Genomic DNA, 17,038 nt, shown 5'->3' on the forward strand with positions numbered 1-17,038 from the left:
ACACGTTATAGATTTCGTCAAAAATTTCTTTCCTCTCTGTTTTCTCTTCTATATTTTTTTACAATTTCTAATATAGGAGTTACAAGCATCTTAGTTCGTTAAATCTTTCACTTCAAGTGCATTTGGTTTGAACATTTTATAAGATATCAAAAATAAATATTAATATATATTCAATATAAATAACTTTAATAATAAAACAAATTTATTTAAATATCTATTCATTATCTCGATAGCTTCCTGGCTTTTCATTTTATTTTTTTTGTTTAAAATTCTTCTTTCTAAAACACACATGTACATGAGATTTCATTCCACCATACTTTCATACTTAATTTAATCTTTCAAAAATAGTTATTTTTATCAAAGAAACAGACAAAACCCATACACAACATACAAGAATAATATCACAATAGAATATTTGATAAAATGATAAATAGCCAAGATATGACAAATGTAAATTCAAGTGACACAAAAGATAATCAATCAATTTCAAAGCGAGAAGTGCATTTACAAGGCTTTAACATAACTCACGTCGACACCGATAACAGCGATAATACATCTAATCTAGATGATATAGCAACAAAATTTTCTCCATCACATTCATTACATTACAAAGATGGAGCATGCCAATCAAATTCAATATATCTACAATTTTTATATAGCCATGACAAATGGCCAGCTAATGTTGAGAGAGCATTTATCTCAGCTTTACGTCTAATTATTAAGAGTGGAACTTCTAAAACAAAGATAAGAAATAGGAATTATGGTCGTAATGAATTAATATCGTTGTATATTAGGTTTCATACAGGGGAAATTAGAACTAAAAAACAAATATCTTCACATATTCAAGTTTGGAAAAAATCTATTTTAAATAAACTTTCAGGTAATATTACTCTGACTCCATTAGACAGTGAAGTGTTAAATTTAATTGAAAATGGAGCTGAACAAAATGAAAGATCGTTAAATTTATTTTATACAGTTTTTAATGAAATTATTGACGCCATGAATAATGATAAAAATTATCAAAAATATAAAGACACAATAATGAGACCGTTGAGAAGTAACAATAACAATACTGGCAGATCCGATTATAACAACTTAAATATGAATAATCCTAATGGTATCAATAGTAACACCATATATTACAAACAAAGTCCACAACAACAACAAATGTTACAAGTATCCGGACAACCAGTTCTGGTGCAGAATCAGACTATCAATAATCCTCCTACTTACTCCATTTTACAAAGTGTCCCTGTTATGTTTGTACAGGATAATTTACAGCCTAATATTCTAAGACCTGTCACCTATAGTGATGGTTCACTTGTCATAGCAAATGGATCACCACCACCACCTCAAACACAACAACGACGGGTATGGGGAAACAACAATGACAACAACAATAGTACTTATTCTAATACCACCAATAGTGGCGCTTATAATATCAATTCCAACGATACGACCAAAAATGTTTTTGGAAACAATTTTGGAAATGAGACTAAATTATCCGGGCAATATCAGACATATCCATATAATTACGTGGAAAAACCTTGGACTATACCAGCCAATAACATAATATCATCAGCTTCATCTTTATCATCATCTGGATCTGCCATATCTTATCCACAATGGGGTGCACCGTCCTTATCTATCAGCAATAGTGATAAAACAGCCTCATCAACAACGTTATCAAAAACGCATGACTTATTTTCTACAGCAAATAATTCATTAACGCCAATGAGATCCAAAAATGACAAAAGATCACTATCAATCGCTGATTTAAATGATCCAGACAATATTCAAAATCCACTTACTTCTACTAATAATTATTCTCCAATTATTAATAATATGAGTAATCATTATCATCTTAACCATGAAAAAGTTAAGCTACCACCAGTAACAGAAAATCAATTCTTTAAAGCAAATGATAACATGTTAAAATCAACAGTTTTGCCATCTATTCCATATTCTTCCTATCCTATGTTTAATAATAGTAATATCAATAATAGTTCCAATAATGAAAATAATAATGAACCTGATAATTTTAATAACTATCCAATATCAAGATCTAGTATATCTTCTGCAACTAAAGATATAAGAAGAGATAGTCTTACTATGACCAATAATCCTATTCAAAAGGAATCATATTCCTCCCCACATGATATTCCTAACAACATTAATAGACGTTTCTCTACAAACGAAAATAATGTAACGATACTTCCTCCACTTTCTACATATAGATACGCAGAGAATAATAACGAGTAACTATACAACCAATAATGGAGAAAATTCGTTAGTATTAAAACAAATCGAAGATATTGAAAAGAAGAAACAACAAAAACTTCATATGTATAATTATTGAAAACTTTAAATTTCATATTATAGATATGCAGTTCTTTTTTACTACTATTTTTCTTCCTTTTTTAATGCCAAGTCATTTTTTATCCCAGTTATTTGATGTTATCATTTTCATTAAATTTAACCAGCGTCACTTAAACATTTACTTGATTCAAGATTGCCACATAAATGCATAGATGCATATAAGCACACACACACACACACATATATATATATATATATATATATGTATGTATGTATAGAATACACCTTCGCATTAGATTACCACATGATATATACACGTAAGAATATACGCATATAGAGTATAATTAAAACAATTTCAAACTGATGTTTCTATTCTTAATCATCATCCAAAAAAAATAAAGTAACTAGTTATAATTGTGGAATTATTATATTTACTAACCCCACAGCTTAAGCAATCGGACTCCGCAATCTGCAACTATCAAGGAACACTTTTATGTAAATCTTTCATCATTAAACTCTAATTTTACTTTTGCCGTCTCTTTTTTTTTCCCAAAAAAAAAACAGAAAAGAAAAACAGAGAAAGGAAACAAAAATTTCTGCGGTTTTTAGAAAAAAAAAGACTTTTAGGTGGAGTTAAAAAATTTCAAAAAATAGCGTGATATTAAAACTTTTAATGTGTAATTCTATTGTTTTTGATTTTAAAAATTTTAGAATTATCCGGTTTTTCTAAAATGATATCTTTCAGAGACCCATTTTCTTAAAATAATCGAAATTAACATCAAAATAAACAAATAGGCCAATAAAAATAAATCCTAGTAAACTAGAAGACTAAAAAATAATTAATAATATATTACAAATAAATGAAAAATATCACAGGGACAATTTCTGTTTATTCTGGTAATTACTGAATAACATTTGATACTTGATTAAGTATTTTTTTTTTCTCAAATTCTTCTTCTTTACCAGCATGTTTACACATCATCTTCTTTAAAAAAAACAAACTAACGAAGTTTTTTGCACTTATAAAATATTTTCATGAACTATATCATCAAACCATAGCGTTGTACTAACAGCTTCCTATTTCTGGGATGAATGTATATTTAAACCAATATTATTCCCAAAGTTAACTACGTTATTAACGACTACTGCGGTGGACGTTTTTCAAGCACTTAACAAAGCAATATAGTAATACTCATCTGTACCAAATAAAATAAAATAAGATTTTACTAAACACTTGCACTAGGGAAACATGAACTCTATTTGTACATTTTACAAGAACAACTGTAAAGTTAAATCAACCTTTATTTTATCTTCCTCTTTTAAAATATTTACTTCTAACCCATTTATTAAACTTTTCTATTTCTTTTAACATTATATTTTTTGCAAGTAGGCTTATTATTATCAATTAATTCATATTTACACAATTTAAATAATAATTCTTCATAAATTATTCCACTACACTACTCCATGTTACACAGTCCAAAATAATTCTAAACTTCATGCATGCGCTCCAAGAGCTATTAAGTTTGTTACCGGATTTAATCAAGGTTTTAAAGAATGATGTTTTCATTATTTTAAGATAAAAATTCCCATTACTCGAATAAATTTTCGACTAGTTCAATATATATTTTGTTTTGGATTTTCAAAATCTCTCATGGACGATTATTAGTTATCTTTTTAAGAATAACCCTTGAACATACTTGTAAAATAATGAAAAAAATTTACTAAAGACTTAAGTTTAAAGCATCTTAAAGAAATACAAATCATTGCAAATTTTTTTTATATCATTACCCCTACTCAAAAACATATTAAAATTATCAACACTTTAAATCACAAATAATGATATATCTATATACCCCAAAAAAAACATCAAATTAAGATGTTTTGTTAGAATTGCTTGGTCTATCTTTTAGACAACATCAAATAACAAATCTTTCATAACTAGGAATAATAAAGATGAGAAAGTTTTATGTGATAAGTACAACCGACTACGCACCAAACAAATATACTAAAAAACATTAAACTATCTTTATTATCATAAAATTATCAGTGATAGCGATACTTATTATTATTGATAGTTTTTCTCTACCAGTCACATTTATATAACAATTTTAAAACCGTTTTATATTCGATTTTATTCTATTATGCTTGAATATCAATAACATATTCCTCTTATCTTAACAAAGTAGAACCTTATCTACTTTGTTTTCCACTTTATATTTTAATGTTTCTATTTTTATTTTTCTCCCAATTAAAAAAAAAATGAAAAGTGTGTATGAGGGAGAAAGGCATAAGTTTAAAAAAACGGCAAAATAGATGGATGACCTCTTCTTTTTCTTAATGACGTCGAACATATTCGGCAATAAATCATGATGATTCTCTGAGATACACAATAATAATATGGAGTATGCAGTAAAAACTATGTGGATCATAAAAGTATAATGTTCTTATCTATACATATTTACTTAGACATCTATGGGAATCGAAAAAATTAGCATACATAGATATATACACATTGCTAACATTACTATTTTACAATTATGGTGAATGCTTCTCTTCTATGTTATTTCAAGAAATGTGATTTAGTCATTCAATCATACCCTCAGTTCAGCTTTGTCATTTGCCATTTCCTTCTTTATTTTTAAAGGAGTGCTATATTTAGTATTAAAAAACGAAAAAATACCAATCAAGAAAATAATCACTGAATACATAATATTAATTGTGTTAACACCTAAGTATCATTCTGTATTATTAAAAGGTGGGTATACCTTCTTTGAGTTTATATAAACTGAAAACCAAAAAAAAAAAACTCAAATCAAATCAAAGTAAAACAATTAATAAAAATATTTACTAAATCTATTTAACTATACAGATCTTATTCCATTGGGTAATGATTAAAATAGTATACATATTATGTTAAGGGAACATCAAAATGACACAGAAAAATCAAATTATAAATCTGCAAAAATGAATTCAAATGGAAACAATAACAATATGGATAGTCAGTTTTATAATTATGTTTACACTGATAATTGCAATATTACTACAAACGGTTATTTCACAAACAATAATAAAAATGAGAATAAGCATATGCATAAAATTGTATCTTGCACATTATTCCCACCCATCAATAAGGAACAGTTTATTCCAGGAACAAAGCAATTCATACCAGTAGTGCATGATAATATAAAATAATATACTATTTTTTTTTGTCATAAAAGCAGTAAAATAATTTATTATCATTATTAATAAAAAGGTATACTTCACATATATCAGGAACTACCGAAGACAATGCAAATGCAATTCTATTAATTAGAAAAGTCAATTCAATTTTCTCTTTTGCCGCTGTAACGAATAAATTCTAATATATAAACACATTCATAATATTTTTATATATTCTTTGTCTTTTTACTTAAGCCCTTTCATACTATCTTTCTTGATTCTGCCTCCCCCGCCCATTTACTATCATAACACAATGAGAAACTTCAGCATTTTAAAGGAATTCATATAGAATGTAAGGATGTTACATATATAGTAATGTAATTTTGTTTCTCTCTTTTTTTTTTTCCTTTTTTTTTTTTTCCCTCCTGTAAAGAAAATTTTTTTGAGGATTTGAGAAATTGCGATGACCTTTTGTCATCAACTGCATCGATCTAACAAAAGTTGTTAAAGAACAGAAGTTTTTAAATAAGTTAAAGGTAAGAAAATAGTGAATTTGTTTGTTTCTTTACAATTTGAAATTGAATAAAACAACAGAGAAAATTTAGAAAACTGCTGTCTGTCAATACGTTGTTCTTCAGGTGCCTAAAAAATCACATTTCTATAAACTTATTATCATTATTCAATTCCAACTACATTTTCTCTTTTAATTATCTTCTTCTAATCTCACTACATTTATATTCAATATACCTATATACAAAATATTTTCGTTGTTATAAATAATGGCTAAATCATTACGTGCAAAGAGTTGTCTAAAAGCTAAGTCCGTGAAACGTAAAGATGAATTCCAAAATGCTGTTAATGCACGTGAACTAAGGATATCAGAGAAATTGAAGCAAGACTTGATAAATCAAAAGTTAAAAGAATTAAAATCAAAAAATGGCACAGATGGAGAAAGTAATGAACCAGCCATGGAGATAGATGATTTAGCTAGTTTAGAAAAGAAAGAGGAAACGAAGACTCAAAAGATCAGTACTTCTGGTTGGAGAGATGCAAGACATCTTAATTATAAGAGAGCAAAAAAGATGAAAAAAAATAAAAAGAAAGGTTCATTCACAAGATTTTAAAATATAAATGATAAAAACATAATTACTATTATCTGATTATTCATATCGCTTTTTTTCTTTCTTTTTTCATATAGCCTTAATAATAGCATATCACCCTAGAATTCACAATAAATTATTATGTATCATATATACAAATGTCCCCAATTTTTTACTTAATAAATATGCCACATTGTAGACAAGTATTAACACATATACATAAGTATCTAGAATATATCAAATCAATTGAACATTTACAAAAGCAAACATAGATTTAAATACTCATATGTTATATTCATTTAATTATACATGTATATATTGGATATTTATGATGTGTAAGCAGTGATCATTAATTATTATTATTATTTTTTTTGTTTGTGACAAATCCGTTATCATACATTAACTTTATTAATATTAGTTGAACAAGTATTATTATTGTTTGAAATAACTGGAAGAGGAATATTAATATTACTAACAGCATTTGTATTAGAGTCCGAACTTTGGGACAATTTTCTGTTTCTTTTCCTTTCTTTCCTTAATCTACTTTGCATCATAGAATAAGTTGAACGTCTAATTATTGTTTCTAGGATAGATTTATCATAGTATGGATATTTATGTCTAGTTCTTTCATATAATTGATTAATCAGTCTTTCTCTTTCACACTTTGGTGTATCTCTAATCCATGTTTTGTGACCTAACGGATATTGCAACTCATTTTCAAAGATATCAAGTATATACCTTTCTGTCGCTAATGCTTCATCCAATGAATCAACTTTAAGGACCTCAGCTAAGGCAGCCACTGATAACCTTGAATCAGCAATTTTCTTACCTGTCTTTGGATTTTGAAGCTTTGAAACATGGTTATTATTATTATTGTAGTTATGTCTTCTTATTCTTTTAACCCTATCCACTTTAGCCCAATGATTCTTTTTGGTGTTTTCGTTGATAACATTAAGACCAGCTGATTTATTTTCTTCTTTTGTTATGTCTGTATTATTAACACTATCGTTGTTAGCGATGCTAGAAGTGGTTATAGATATAGAACTGGTGGTGGTACTAGGATCATTATTAAATAATAAATTTTCATTGATATTTTTATATAAATCATTAACTTTCTGTACTAATTCAGGGGTAGACACTACTGAAGAAAATGGTGAAATGGTATTCACATCACTATTTTTGTCACTAGCCCTGTTAACGGTAGTAGAGTTAGCTTTTATATTTTTGTTAAATGTTAAGGGTAGAGATAAAGTCAACATAGAATCATTAGAAAAAATAGAACCATTAGATAAATCAGAAGAGATTCTCTCTGAATAGCCTGAGGGCGAGTTTAAAGTATTATCTGAATTTAGGTCATTAAACATGTAGTTAATGCTATCAAAAATATCATCTCCCAACAAATTTGGGGTTTGGTCATAGGAGTAATTATAATTACAGTTAGAGTAGCCATCTATACGATCATTATTATCGTTATTATTGCTCATCTTAGTGTTAGAATTAGCAGCAATGTTATTAAAAGATTGTACTGAATTAGCATTTAAGAAATAGTTATCTGATTCTAAAAGTGGATCTTCTTGCAGGTCTTCGAAATAATCTTTACAGCTAGCGTAGTTGTTATTGTAGTAAAGATTTGATTGTTGAGTGTTCTCGAAAAAAAACATTTTCTATTTATAGATATTTTAAATGGTATGGTATGGTGTGATTATGTATATGAATGTGATGAAGAATATTGTTGTATATTTGATATATGGTGTTTTTATATAAATCTTAAAATCTATATTAGATCTCATGTTTTATATATACATACATATATATATATACAAGAAAATAAGGTAGTACACACCCACACATACATACGTATATATATATCTTGGAAGATATCAAACTCTTTAAATACCCATTGACCCATCAACCCATATTTGCACGTAGCGATAAACCTATCCACAAATAGATATATTGTTTTTCTTTTTGTTCTATTGTTTGCTCGTGAATTAACCTCCTTATGAATGAAAGAAGAAAAACAAAAAAAAGATACACCCAACACACTTAACTACAATATTGTGGAGTAAACAGGTTTGACGTAATGACACATATCTCCTCAATTGTATGTATGTTTTGTGATTATACAGATACTAGAAGATAGGTTCTCCATCCGAATAACAAAAAACACATATCCTTTCTTCTACCTATTGTTAATGAAAACAGTCCCACAAATATTACGCTTCAAGTGAAACGGTTAGACACTGTTTAAAGGAAGCTATTAAAGCTTCTTACTAGTAATAGTGCTCGTCGTTCTTATCTTAACATTCTCCACACGGTGGATGCTATTCATTATCTACAAAAGAAGGAGAAAAAAGAAAAGAAGAAAAAAAAAAGAAGGATTATATTGCGTGGGATATCGTAATGTTTTCCCAGTAAAGAATAGGTGTTTTATTTTCTTATTACTGCCGCAATGACAACATCATAGTTAACATTCTTGTAATGAAAAAAGGTCCTATATTTTTTTCTTGACACTAGATCTACATTTTACTGAAATAGGAAACCACGCAGGAAACTATTTCTATAATAAGAAAAACAAAGCAAGAAAAAAAAAACAATTATGCTAAGAACGTCTATTATGAGCGGGGAATTAATTTTCAATAATTATATTATTCGTATAAGCACGGATATCTTTTCTTTTTTTCTTTTTTCTTTCTTACACTTCTATTTTCCCTTACTTTTTTCTTAAAAGGTCATCTACCCACCCTCTCTCCACTTTAGACAATAAGAAGACACACAGGAAAATGCATTATTAATTTATAACTTTTTGATAATGTTAAAAATACACTATAACAAGACCAACATCATAACATACCATATTTATCTAAATACCAGTTTTAGATTTTTTTCAACAATGAAATAGAGATGGAACTAACCGTATCAAATAAATTTTTTAAAAGTAAAGAAAAAAGGATTCATATTTTTTTCTTCATAATTTACAAAATATTATTCTTCATAAGAAACACAAGCACTAACATCGTTGAAAGTGAAAAGAATTCCTCCGATTATAATTTTATTAGCATCTTTTTCTCTTTATGGCACTTCTCTTACAATATACAAAAAAAAGCTTAACAATCGGAGCATTAATAACTTTTTTTTGTTCTTTTATTAGGCATATAGTTTTTCTTTTTCTGTTATTGTCTTTAGTTTTCATATACGTAAGTTTATATTAAAAAAGTTTTTTCCCTCTTTTGTTCTAAGCAAAACTTTATTATGTCTTCAAAAAATTGACTCAGTTATTCTTATTATTGATTATATAGTTTTCTTTATATATATAATCCGCCACCCTTCTATATAAAAAAAACAAAGAAAAGAGGAGTGGGCGATAACAATAACCGAAGAAAATATATTAAATTTTTTTTTGCTTCCATCGGCCCGCCCAGACATACAATACAATATAAATGAAATAAAAGAAAATAAAATAAAAAAACAAAAACAAAGACAAAGACAAAGACAAAGACAAAGACAAAAACAAAAACAAAAACAAAAACAAAAACAAAAGAATATTTTCGAATCCATGAAATTAAACTCCGCCATTCAAGTAGAAAAATAAGGCCAAGAAAAAGAAAAAAAATAAGGGGGGGGGGGAGAGGGAAAAGGAGGCGTAGAAGTAAATATTTTTAAGACTTTCATTTAATCATTAAACGCTCTTTTGATACAAACAATCGCATGTGCTCATCTGGAATTTCTGGTCAGTCACATATCAAAAAGCTAATAACAAAAATACCAGGTATTTGGAAATTACGACCTACAGCCTATAAATCTATAATCATTTAACTATTAATTGCAAAATCAAAAAAACAAGAACATTAAAACGTAGTATATAAACATAAAGATACCATACACACAATCACACACACACACCATATATATATATAATAATAAAAGAATGTTTTTGTTCATACCTTTAATATGTGGGATGCAAAATTATGATTCAAATTATGATAGTAATCCTAAACATCAAGGATTATATTGCCCCAAATGTCATAATTTTAGTGTGGTACCTGTGAAAAGAAGAGAATTTTTTTCCTTTTATTTCATCCCTTTAATACCAATACATTGGGGAAAACAATTGCGTTGTTCAATTTGTAATTGGAGACAAGATTTCAGATCTGAATCTGATTTACAAAGAGTGGTAGATGAACAAAAATATTATAGGAACAATCCAATATATACTTCACCTCAATATTGACATATATATATATAACCTAGGTTTGTTACATCCATTCATTCATCCTATTTTTTTTCTATTTTTTTTTATATATTCTTAAATATAATGATAACTAATATAAGCACAATACAATTTGAATAGTTATCTTTTCTTTCTTATATATATGTATGTATGTATGTATGTATATAATGTATAGTATTTTATCTCCATGCTGGTCTTGTTTTTAATGAAATATTACAATTTTTATTAGTCGTTATATGATCAGATAATCCAGATGTTGTTTTAGATCTACCAAATTGAATTGTCGATGAATTACTACCATTAGAATTTTTCCCTATGATTTTGTTATTGTTTTCATCCATATCTTCATGCTTTTTAATAGTCTTATTACTTGTTACATTATTCATGGATACTGATCTAGAAACCGTGCTTTGTTTATATAATCTTTCAAATACAGATAGAGATTCGCTTGAATTTGAAATAGTGTTTCCTGTGCTCTTTACCCTTCTACCACTTTTTTCTTCACCAAATATTTTTTTATCTTTATTTTGAAATGAAGAGTACATAGTAGCAGTTGTATTATTAGATACAATTTGCATTCTTATTTTTTGTGGTCTAATTTTAGAATTTATATCATTCATTTTATCCGATCTTTTCATTTTATTCAATGATGTGATAGTAGGTCTCAAAAAACTTGGAGGTTCTAAGGGTTTTTGTGGTTTCGTTATTGGCGTATTCTTAATCTTGCTATTAACTATGCTTCTTGAATCATGGTTACTACGTAATCCATAACCACTTCTACTATTACCACCGTTACTACTAGTATTAACAGTACTATTATTATTATTGTTGTTGTTGTTGGATAACGAATTTCTTAACCTTAATCTACGGATTCTCCTTGTTATATCCAAGATGGGTGGTGGTGTACTCAATAAATTTTGTGTGGTCTTCAATCTTTTAATTGAATTGGATTGTAATTGTTCGGTTTGTAAATTTTTTTTCAAAGGCGTCTTATATATATTGCCATCAATAACATTATCATCGTTATTATTAGGATTTAAAAATTTAACACAATAATGACTATTTAAAGATTCCATAGTCTTGAACTGTGAATTATGAGCAATATTGAAACGTTCACTAAATGTAAGATCCATTAATGATTCAGTATGGTCATCATTAGACACGAATAACTGCTCAAATTTAGCATTTGTTCTAGAATCCAATTCGTTTAACACTGAGGATCCCAATTTTTTAGATACCCCCAAAGTATTAATTAAATGGTCGTGTGGATTGCCATTAATGTATACATTGCCAGAGTTCTTCTTTAATTCTAAATTTGAATGTTTCGACAATTCTTGTATATCATCCTTGTTATTAGTACCATTAAATAATTCTTGTTGATCCATCCATTAAACTAATTATTTCTTTGATTTCCATTAACACCTCCCCATAGATATGACCAATTTGTATTCCAAGTAAAATATATGTAAGAACATACATATGTTAATCTACGCCTATCTTTGATCAAGTCTTCGAATATCACATTTTCTTTTTCTTTTTCTTTGTTTTCTATTTTTTTTTATTTTATTTTTATTAGATTTTTGACTGTGCTGTATGGGTGTTCACTAAATCTTAACTTTTTCCTCTTAATTGTAAATCAACTGATTAGTAACGAAAGTAGTAGAAGAAAAGAGCATAAACCATATATATATCTTGTTTTATTTTATTTTATTTTGTTTTGTTTGGTACAATTTTTATTATATCTACAAATATATATATATATACTACTTATATAAAAGATCTCTATTTTATAGATGGATTTGGAAAGGAATAGTAGCAGATGAGATAAGAAAAAGAAACGAGTTATAAAAATAGTAGAAAAGAGATAGGTTCAGAATGAATAGAGTAAAATAAAAAAAATGAAAAATAAAAAAAAAAACAACCACAACAACGAGAAAGCTCAAGACAGTGGGATGTTATGTTCAGTATGTCATATCTGCATCTTCATTTGAGTTATTTGAGTTACTTTCTCTTTCATTACGTCTTTCAATTTCAGTTTGTAAATTCTTTAGTAACATGGTCTCAGCCAATTTGATTTGTTTCATAGAATTACCGATGATAGTGAAGGATCTACATGGTTCACCATTTTCATTGAATTTTTGTGAGTGGTGTGCAGATTCTGATTCATGTTTTTCGATTATGATTCTTGTTTTTGTGAATTTTCTCAAATTAGCGATTCTATTACCTTGACGACCTACCACTGCACCGACGTAAGCTTCAGGGATAAGAACTTCTAGTTCCGAAATGTCTATACCGCTACCACTATGGATAATACCGCCATTACTACTGCGAATATCGTTGTTATTGTTAAGATGGTTTCTTAAGTGTGGGAAGTAACGTTTATCAGAGGAAAAGGTAATATCGATGTCTTTGATTAAAATTTCGCTAATTTCAATCAATGTGTTGGCGACAGAACCGGGAAACCCTTGGATTTCCAAAATACGTTCACTTGAGTCAGGTAGGAAATCTCTTGAAGCCACGATTTTGACACCATGCTTATCGATCAATCCCTTTATGGTGTGACCGTTCTTACCAATGATGGAGGACAGATGGGAATTCAACATTATCAATCTGAGGGTACCAATCTTGTTTAAATCGGATTGATCGTTTTCACAGATTTCATTGATTGAAGGAGGAGGTAAAATGTGATTTAAATAGTGGAAGGGATATTTTTTGTTATTCAAATCAGGATCCTCGTTGATCAAAGTCATGACGTCGGCTAATGCGTTGGCTACATTGACCACAGTACCTGCACAAGATAGAATTCTATCTGAACAACCTTGGATCTTTTCAGATATACCGATTTTGACACTATTATCAGTACGGATCTTATCTATGGTGGAACCTTTTGTACCGATAATTTTGGCAGCTTCAGGTAGAGATAAAAGGACTCTATGGTTCACTGCAGATTGCATAGCAATTAAGGAATCATTTGGTGCTGTGCCGTTGTTTATGAATGTACTCATTTCTATATTTCTTTATTTTTTTTTTTTTAATTTTTTTTATTAATGTTAATTCTGCTGCCGCTGCTGCTGTTGTTGTTGTTAAGATGGATACTAGTTCTATTAATTTTTCTTGGGCTTCTCCTTTTGCTCTAGGACTTCTTTTTTTTTTGTTTTTTCTTTCTTTCTTCATCTTCCTATCTCTCTCTTTTTTAACAAACACACATACACACACTCAATAAACACTTTCTCTGCTTTTTTCTTTATTTTTATCAATTCTCTAGATTACTAAAAGTTGCTAAAGAAAAGAAAAAGATCTAAACAAAGTATTAGTAGATGGAATTGGACAAGACAAGACAAGACAAGAATTAAAGAAGAATTCGAGGTAAACAAAAAAGAAAAAAAGAAGGGGAGAGGAGGAGAATAAAAAAGAAAAAAGAAAAACGAAAAACAACATACAAAATAAACGGAATTGAGTATTACAGAGAAACGCCTTTTATTTTTTTGGTTAAATGCAAAACAAAAACAAAAACAAAATTTTTTTTTTCTCTTTTTCTTCACGTCTCTCCCCACCAAAAAATTCAACTCCAGAAAGACAGAAAAACAAAAAACAAGCAAGCGAGAAAAATCTAAAAAAAAAAAAAGAAAGAAAGAAAGACGGGTTGAATAAAGAAAAAAAAATGCAGTTTAGTCTTTCCTTCTCTCGTCAAGTATATCAAGAATCAAGAGAAAGAGGAAGAACAAATAGAAAAATAAATAGAATACTATGGTAGGATCTGAGGTTAAAAATAAAAAATAAAAATAAAATGAACGAATTATTTCATTATATATATTACCCTCTCCATTTTTTTTTTCTTTTTTTACAAAGTAGTCCTATGTTAAATAGGCAAGTAAAAATCAGTAAATGTTTTTATGATTTCTATCAACTCAACTACCTTTTTCTTTTTCTTCTTCTTTATTTTTTTTTTCTTTTCATTTCACGATACAGTGGATTCTAGCAAAGAAAAAGGCTAGGAAGCAAAGTTACAATTCCCCTCTTTCAACTTTAAAATGTTCAAAGAGATATATTACCATTACCTTCGTTCATCGTCTCATACACACATACACCAGTATAGTTTGAGAGGTGGGAAAAGGGAAAATAGTGATGGTTGCAAACAAATGCATGGATCTACGTCAAAATCAACCTACACTACTTGTATGTAGAAAAAAAATAAATGATAGAAAGGAAGTAATAGAGAGGAAGGAAGAAAGAAGTGACAACAGTATATGATTCTCTCTACTTTTAATAATATGATTGATCGAAAAGAAAACCCCTTGAACGTATAACCTCTTGCTTACTCATCAAATACAAACAAGAAAACAAAAAACAAACAAAAGAAAAATACAAAAACTCTTCCACGGACACCCATACACCCATACACAGATAAACAAGCATAGTGTAATTAAACAACAAATACAATATCCTCGCCACTGTTGCTTGTGATTCTTTTTTTTTTTTATTTTGTTTTGCATTTTACTCACCCGTCAAAGATGACATCGAAAGAGAGAGAGAGAGAAAAAAAAAAGTGGAAAAAAACAAAAAGAAATGGACGAGGCAAGAATGCTTACTTGATAAGAATAACAATGATATTAATAATAATAATAATTAACGATGATAATAATGGTAGCCCATTTATCACTTTATCGCTCCGTTAATTACTAATTTATTAACTCTTGACTGATGACAAATCATTATTACTTTATAATATTTACTCAACTTGTTTCTTTTTTTTTTTTCCCTTTCTTTCTCTTCTTTTTTTTTTTTGTTTTTAGTAATTTATCACTAAGATTTCAATAAATTCATTACAAACTTATCAATTTCTTTTTTTTCATATAGTGTTTCTTTCTTTCTTTTTGTTTTTTTTTAATATATTGCCTTGTCTTTTGATATATATATATATGTGTACAATACAAAGGAATAGCACTAATTAATTGATCCAAATTTTACTTGTTTGATCCCTTACTAGCAGCACTCAAACAAACTAACAAGAGCAAACGAAAATCCTCATTCCCAATACCCCTATCTTTAACACTACACATTAATAAGCACAATAGATAAGTGTGTGATATAGCATAAGACTGTTAAGAATAACTTGATAGACACTCACACGCATACATACACACACACAATATATATATATATATTTATCTACCTGTATTAATTAGAAATGACTACTACTATAGATCTACCCGAAGTCTTTTGTGTGGCAAGAGCAAGAATACCAACTACACAAGGTCCAGACATTTTCTTACATTTATATTCAAATAATAAGGACAATAAAGAACATCTAGCCATCGTATTCGGCGAAGATATAAGGTCTCGTTCCCTTTTCAAAAGAAGATCACCTAATGAGTCTCAACAAGATAGAATGATTAGAGGTGCCTACATAGGGAAATTGTATCCCGGCAGAGCCTCTGCAGATGTGGATGATAAATTAGGCCTGGAATTAAATTTTGACCCAGTTACAGGCGACCTTATATTCGATTCAGAAACGACATGGGATGGGACCCATAATGACACACTGGTCAGAATCCATAGTGAATGTTACACAGGTGAAAACGCATGGTCGGCACGTTGCGACTGTGGTGAACAATTCGATCGTGCCGGGAAATTGATAGCTTGTGATCATGAACCAGAAACAGGAATAGTCGGTGGCAATGGTCATGGTGTGATAGTGTATCTCAGACAGGAAGGCCGTGGGATTGGTCTTGGCGAGAAGTTGAAAGCTTACAATTTACAGGATCTAGGTGCAGACACTGTTCAGGCAAATGTGTTATTAAATCATCCTATTGATGCTCGTGACTTCTCTATAGGTAAATCTATCCTATTGGATCTAGGCCTTAAGAACGTTAGACTGTTGACTAATAACCCAGATAAGATTGCACAGGTGGAGCATGCTGACTTACTTCATTGTGTGGAAAGAGTACCCATGGTCCCAATCCACTGGCAGGATGAAGCCAGAGGTATTGATTCCAAGGAAATTGAAGGTTATCTAAGGACAAAGATCGAGAGAATGGGCCATCTTTTACAAAAACCTCTACATTTACATACAAATACTTCAAAAAGAGACTCTACCGCAATTGTATAGCGAAATATATATATATATATATTTCTTTAGAACTAATGAAAAATGAACAAAAAAAATATATATTCATGGTCTTTTACTATCATTATATACTTTCCCATCTCACCCTTTGTTTTCGGT

The 17,038-nt window shown here is 28.9% G+C and overlaps 8 protein-coding genes across 8 annotated transcripts; 5 read left to right on the forward strand and 3 right to left on the reverse strand.

Moving 5' to 3' along the window:
• Positions 1-423: 423 nt before the first annotated feature.
• On the forward strand, positions 424-2,262 carry PWA37_003796 (uncharacterized protein; the record flags this gene model as incomplete). Its single annotated transcript, XM_064860310.1, has 1 exon — positions 424-2,262. One exon carries the CDS (start codon positions 424-426, stop codon positions 2,260-2,262), a length of 1,839 nt encoding a protein of 612 aa, XP_064712971.1.
• Positions 2,263-5,232: 2,970 nt separating this feature from the next.
• On the forward strand, positions 5,233-5,514 carry PWA37_003797 (uncharacterized protein; the record flags this gene model as incomplete). The annotated part of the gene is made up of 1 exon (XM_064860311.1): positions 5,233-5,514. One exon carries the CDS (start codon positions 5,233-5,235, stop codon positions 5,512-5,514), a length of 282 nt encoding a protein of 93 aa, XP_064712972.1.
• A 746-nt stretch (positions 5,515-6,260) lies between these two features.
• On the forward strand, positions 6,261-6,605 carry PWA37_003798 (uncharacterized protein; the record flags this gene model as incomplete). The annotated part of the gene is made up of 1 exon (XM_064860312.1): positions 6,261-6,605. One exon carries the CDS (start codon positions 6,261-6,263, stop codon positions 6,603-6,605), a length of 345 nt encoding a protein of 114 aa, XP_064712973.1.
• A 368-nt stretch (positions 6,606-6,973) lies between these two features.
• On the reverse strand, positions 6,974-8,242 carry PWA37_003799 (uncharacterized protein; the record flags this gene model as incomplete). The annotated part of the gene is made up of 1 exon (XM_064860313.1): positions 6,974-8,242. The coding sequence occupies one exon, from the start codon at positions 8,240-8,242 to the stop codon at positions 6,974-6,976; it is 1,269 nt and encodes a 422-aa protein (XP_064712974.1).
• Positions 8,243-10,509: 2,267 nt separating this feature from the next.
• PWA37_003800 (uncharacterized protein) lies at positions 10,510-10,812 on the forward strand (the record flags this gene model as incomplete). The annotated part of the gene is made up of 1 exon (XM_064860314.1): positions 10,510-10,812. One exon carries the CDS (start codon positions 10,510-10,512, stop codon positions 10,810-10,812), a length of 303 nt encoding a protein of 100 aa, XP_064712975.1.
• A 179-nt stretch (positions 10,813-10,991) lies between these two features.
• Positions 10,992-12,197, reverse strand: SHE1 (She1p; the record flags this gene model as incomplete). Its single annotated transcript, XM_064860315.1, has 1 exon — positions 10,992-12,197. One exon carries the CDS (start codon positions 12,195-12,197, stop codon positions 10,992-10,994), a length of 1,206 nt encoding a protein of 401 aa, XP_064712976.1.
• A 576-nt stretch (positions 12,198-12,773) lies between these two features.
• Positions 12,774-13,817, reverse strand: HEK2 (Hek2p; the record flags this gene model as incomplete). Its single annotated transcript, XM_064860316.1, has 1 exon — positions 12,774-13,817. The coding sequence occupies one exon, from the start codon at positions 13,815-13,817 to the stop codon at positions 12,774-12,776; it is 1,044 nt and encodes a 347-aa protein (XP_064712977.1).
• Positions 13,818-16,000: 2,183 nt separating this feature from the next.
• Positions 16,001-16,921, forward strand: RIB1 (GTP cyclohydrolase II; the record flags this gene model as incomplete). The annotated part of the gene is made up of 1 exon (XM_064860317.1): positions 16,001-16,921. The coding sequence occupies one exon, from the start codon at positions 16,001-16,003 to the stop codon at positions 16,919-16,921; it is 921 nt and encodes a 306-aa protein (XP_064712978.1).
• Positions 16,922-17,038: the final 117 nt, after the last annotated feature.

This window comes from Arxiozyma heterogenica (assembly GCF_036370985.1).
Source record: "Arxiozyma heterogenica strain weizmannii chromosome Unknown scaffold_30, whole genome shotgun sequence".
NCBI lineage: Eukaryota > Fungi > Ascomycota > Saccharomycetes > Saccharomycetales > Saccharomycetaceae > Arxiozyma > Arxiozyma heterogenica.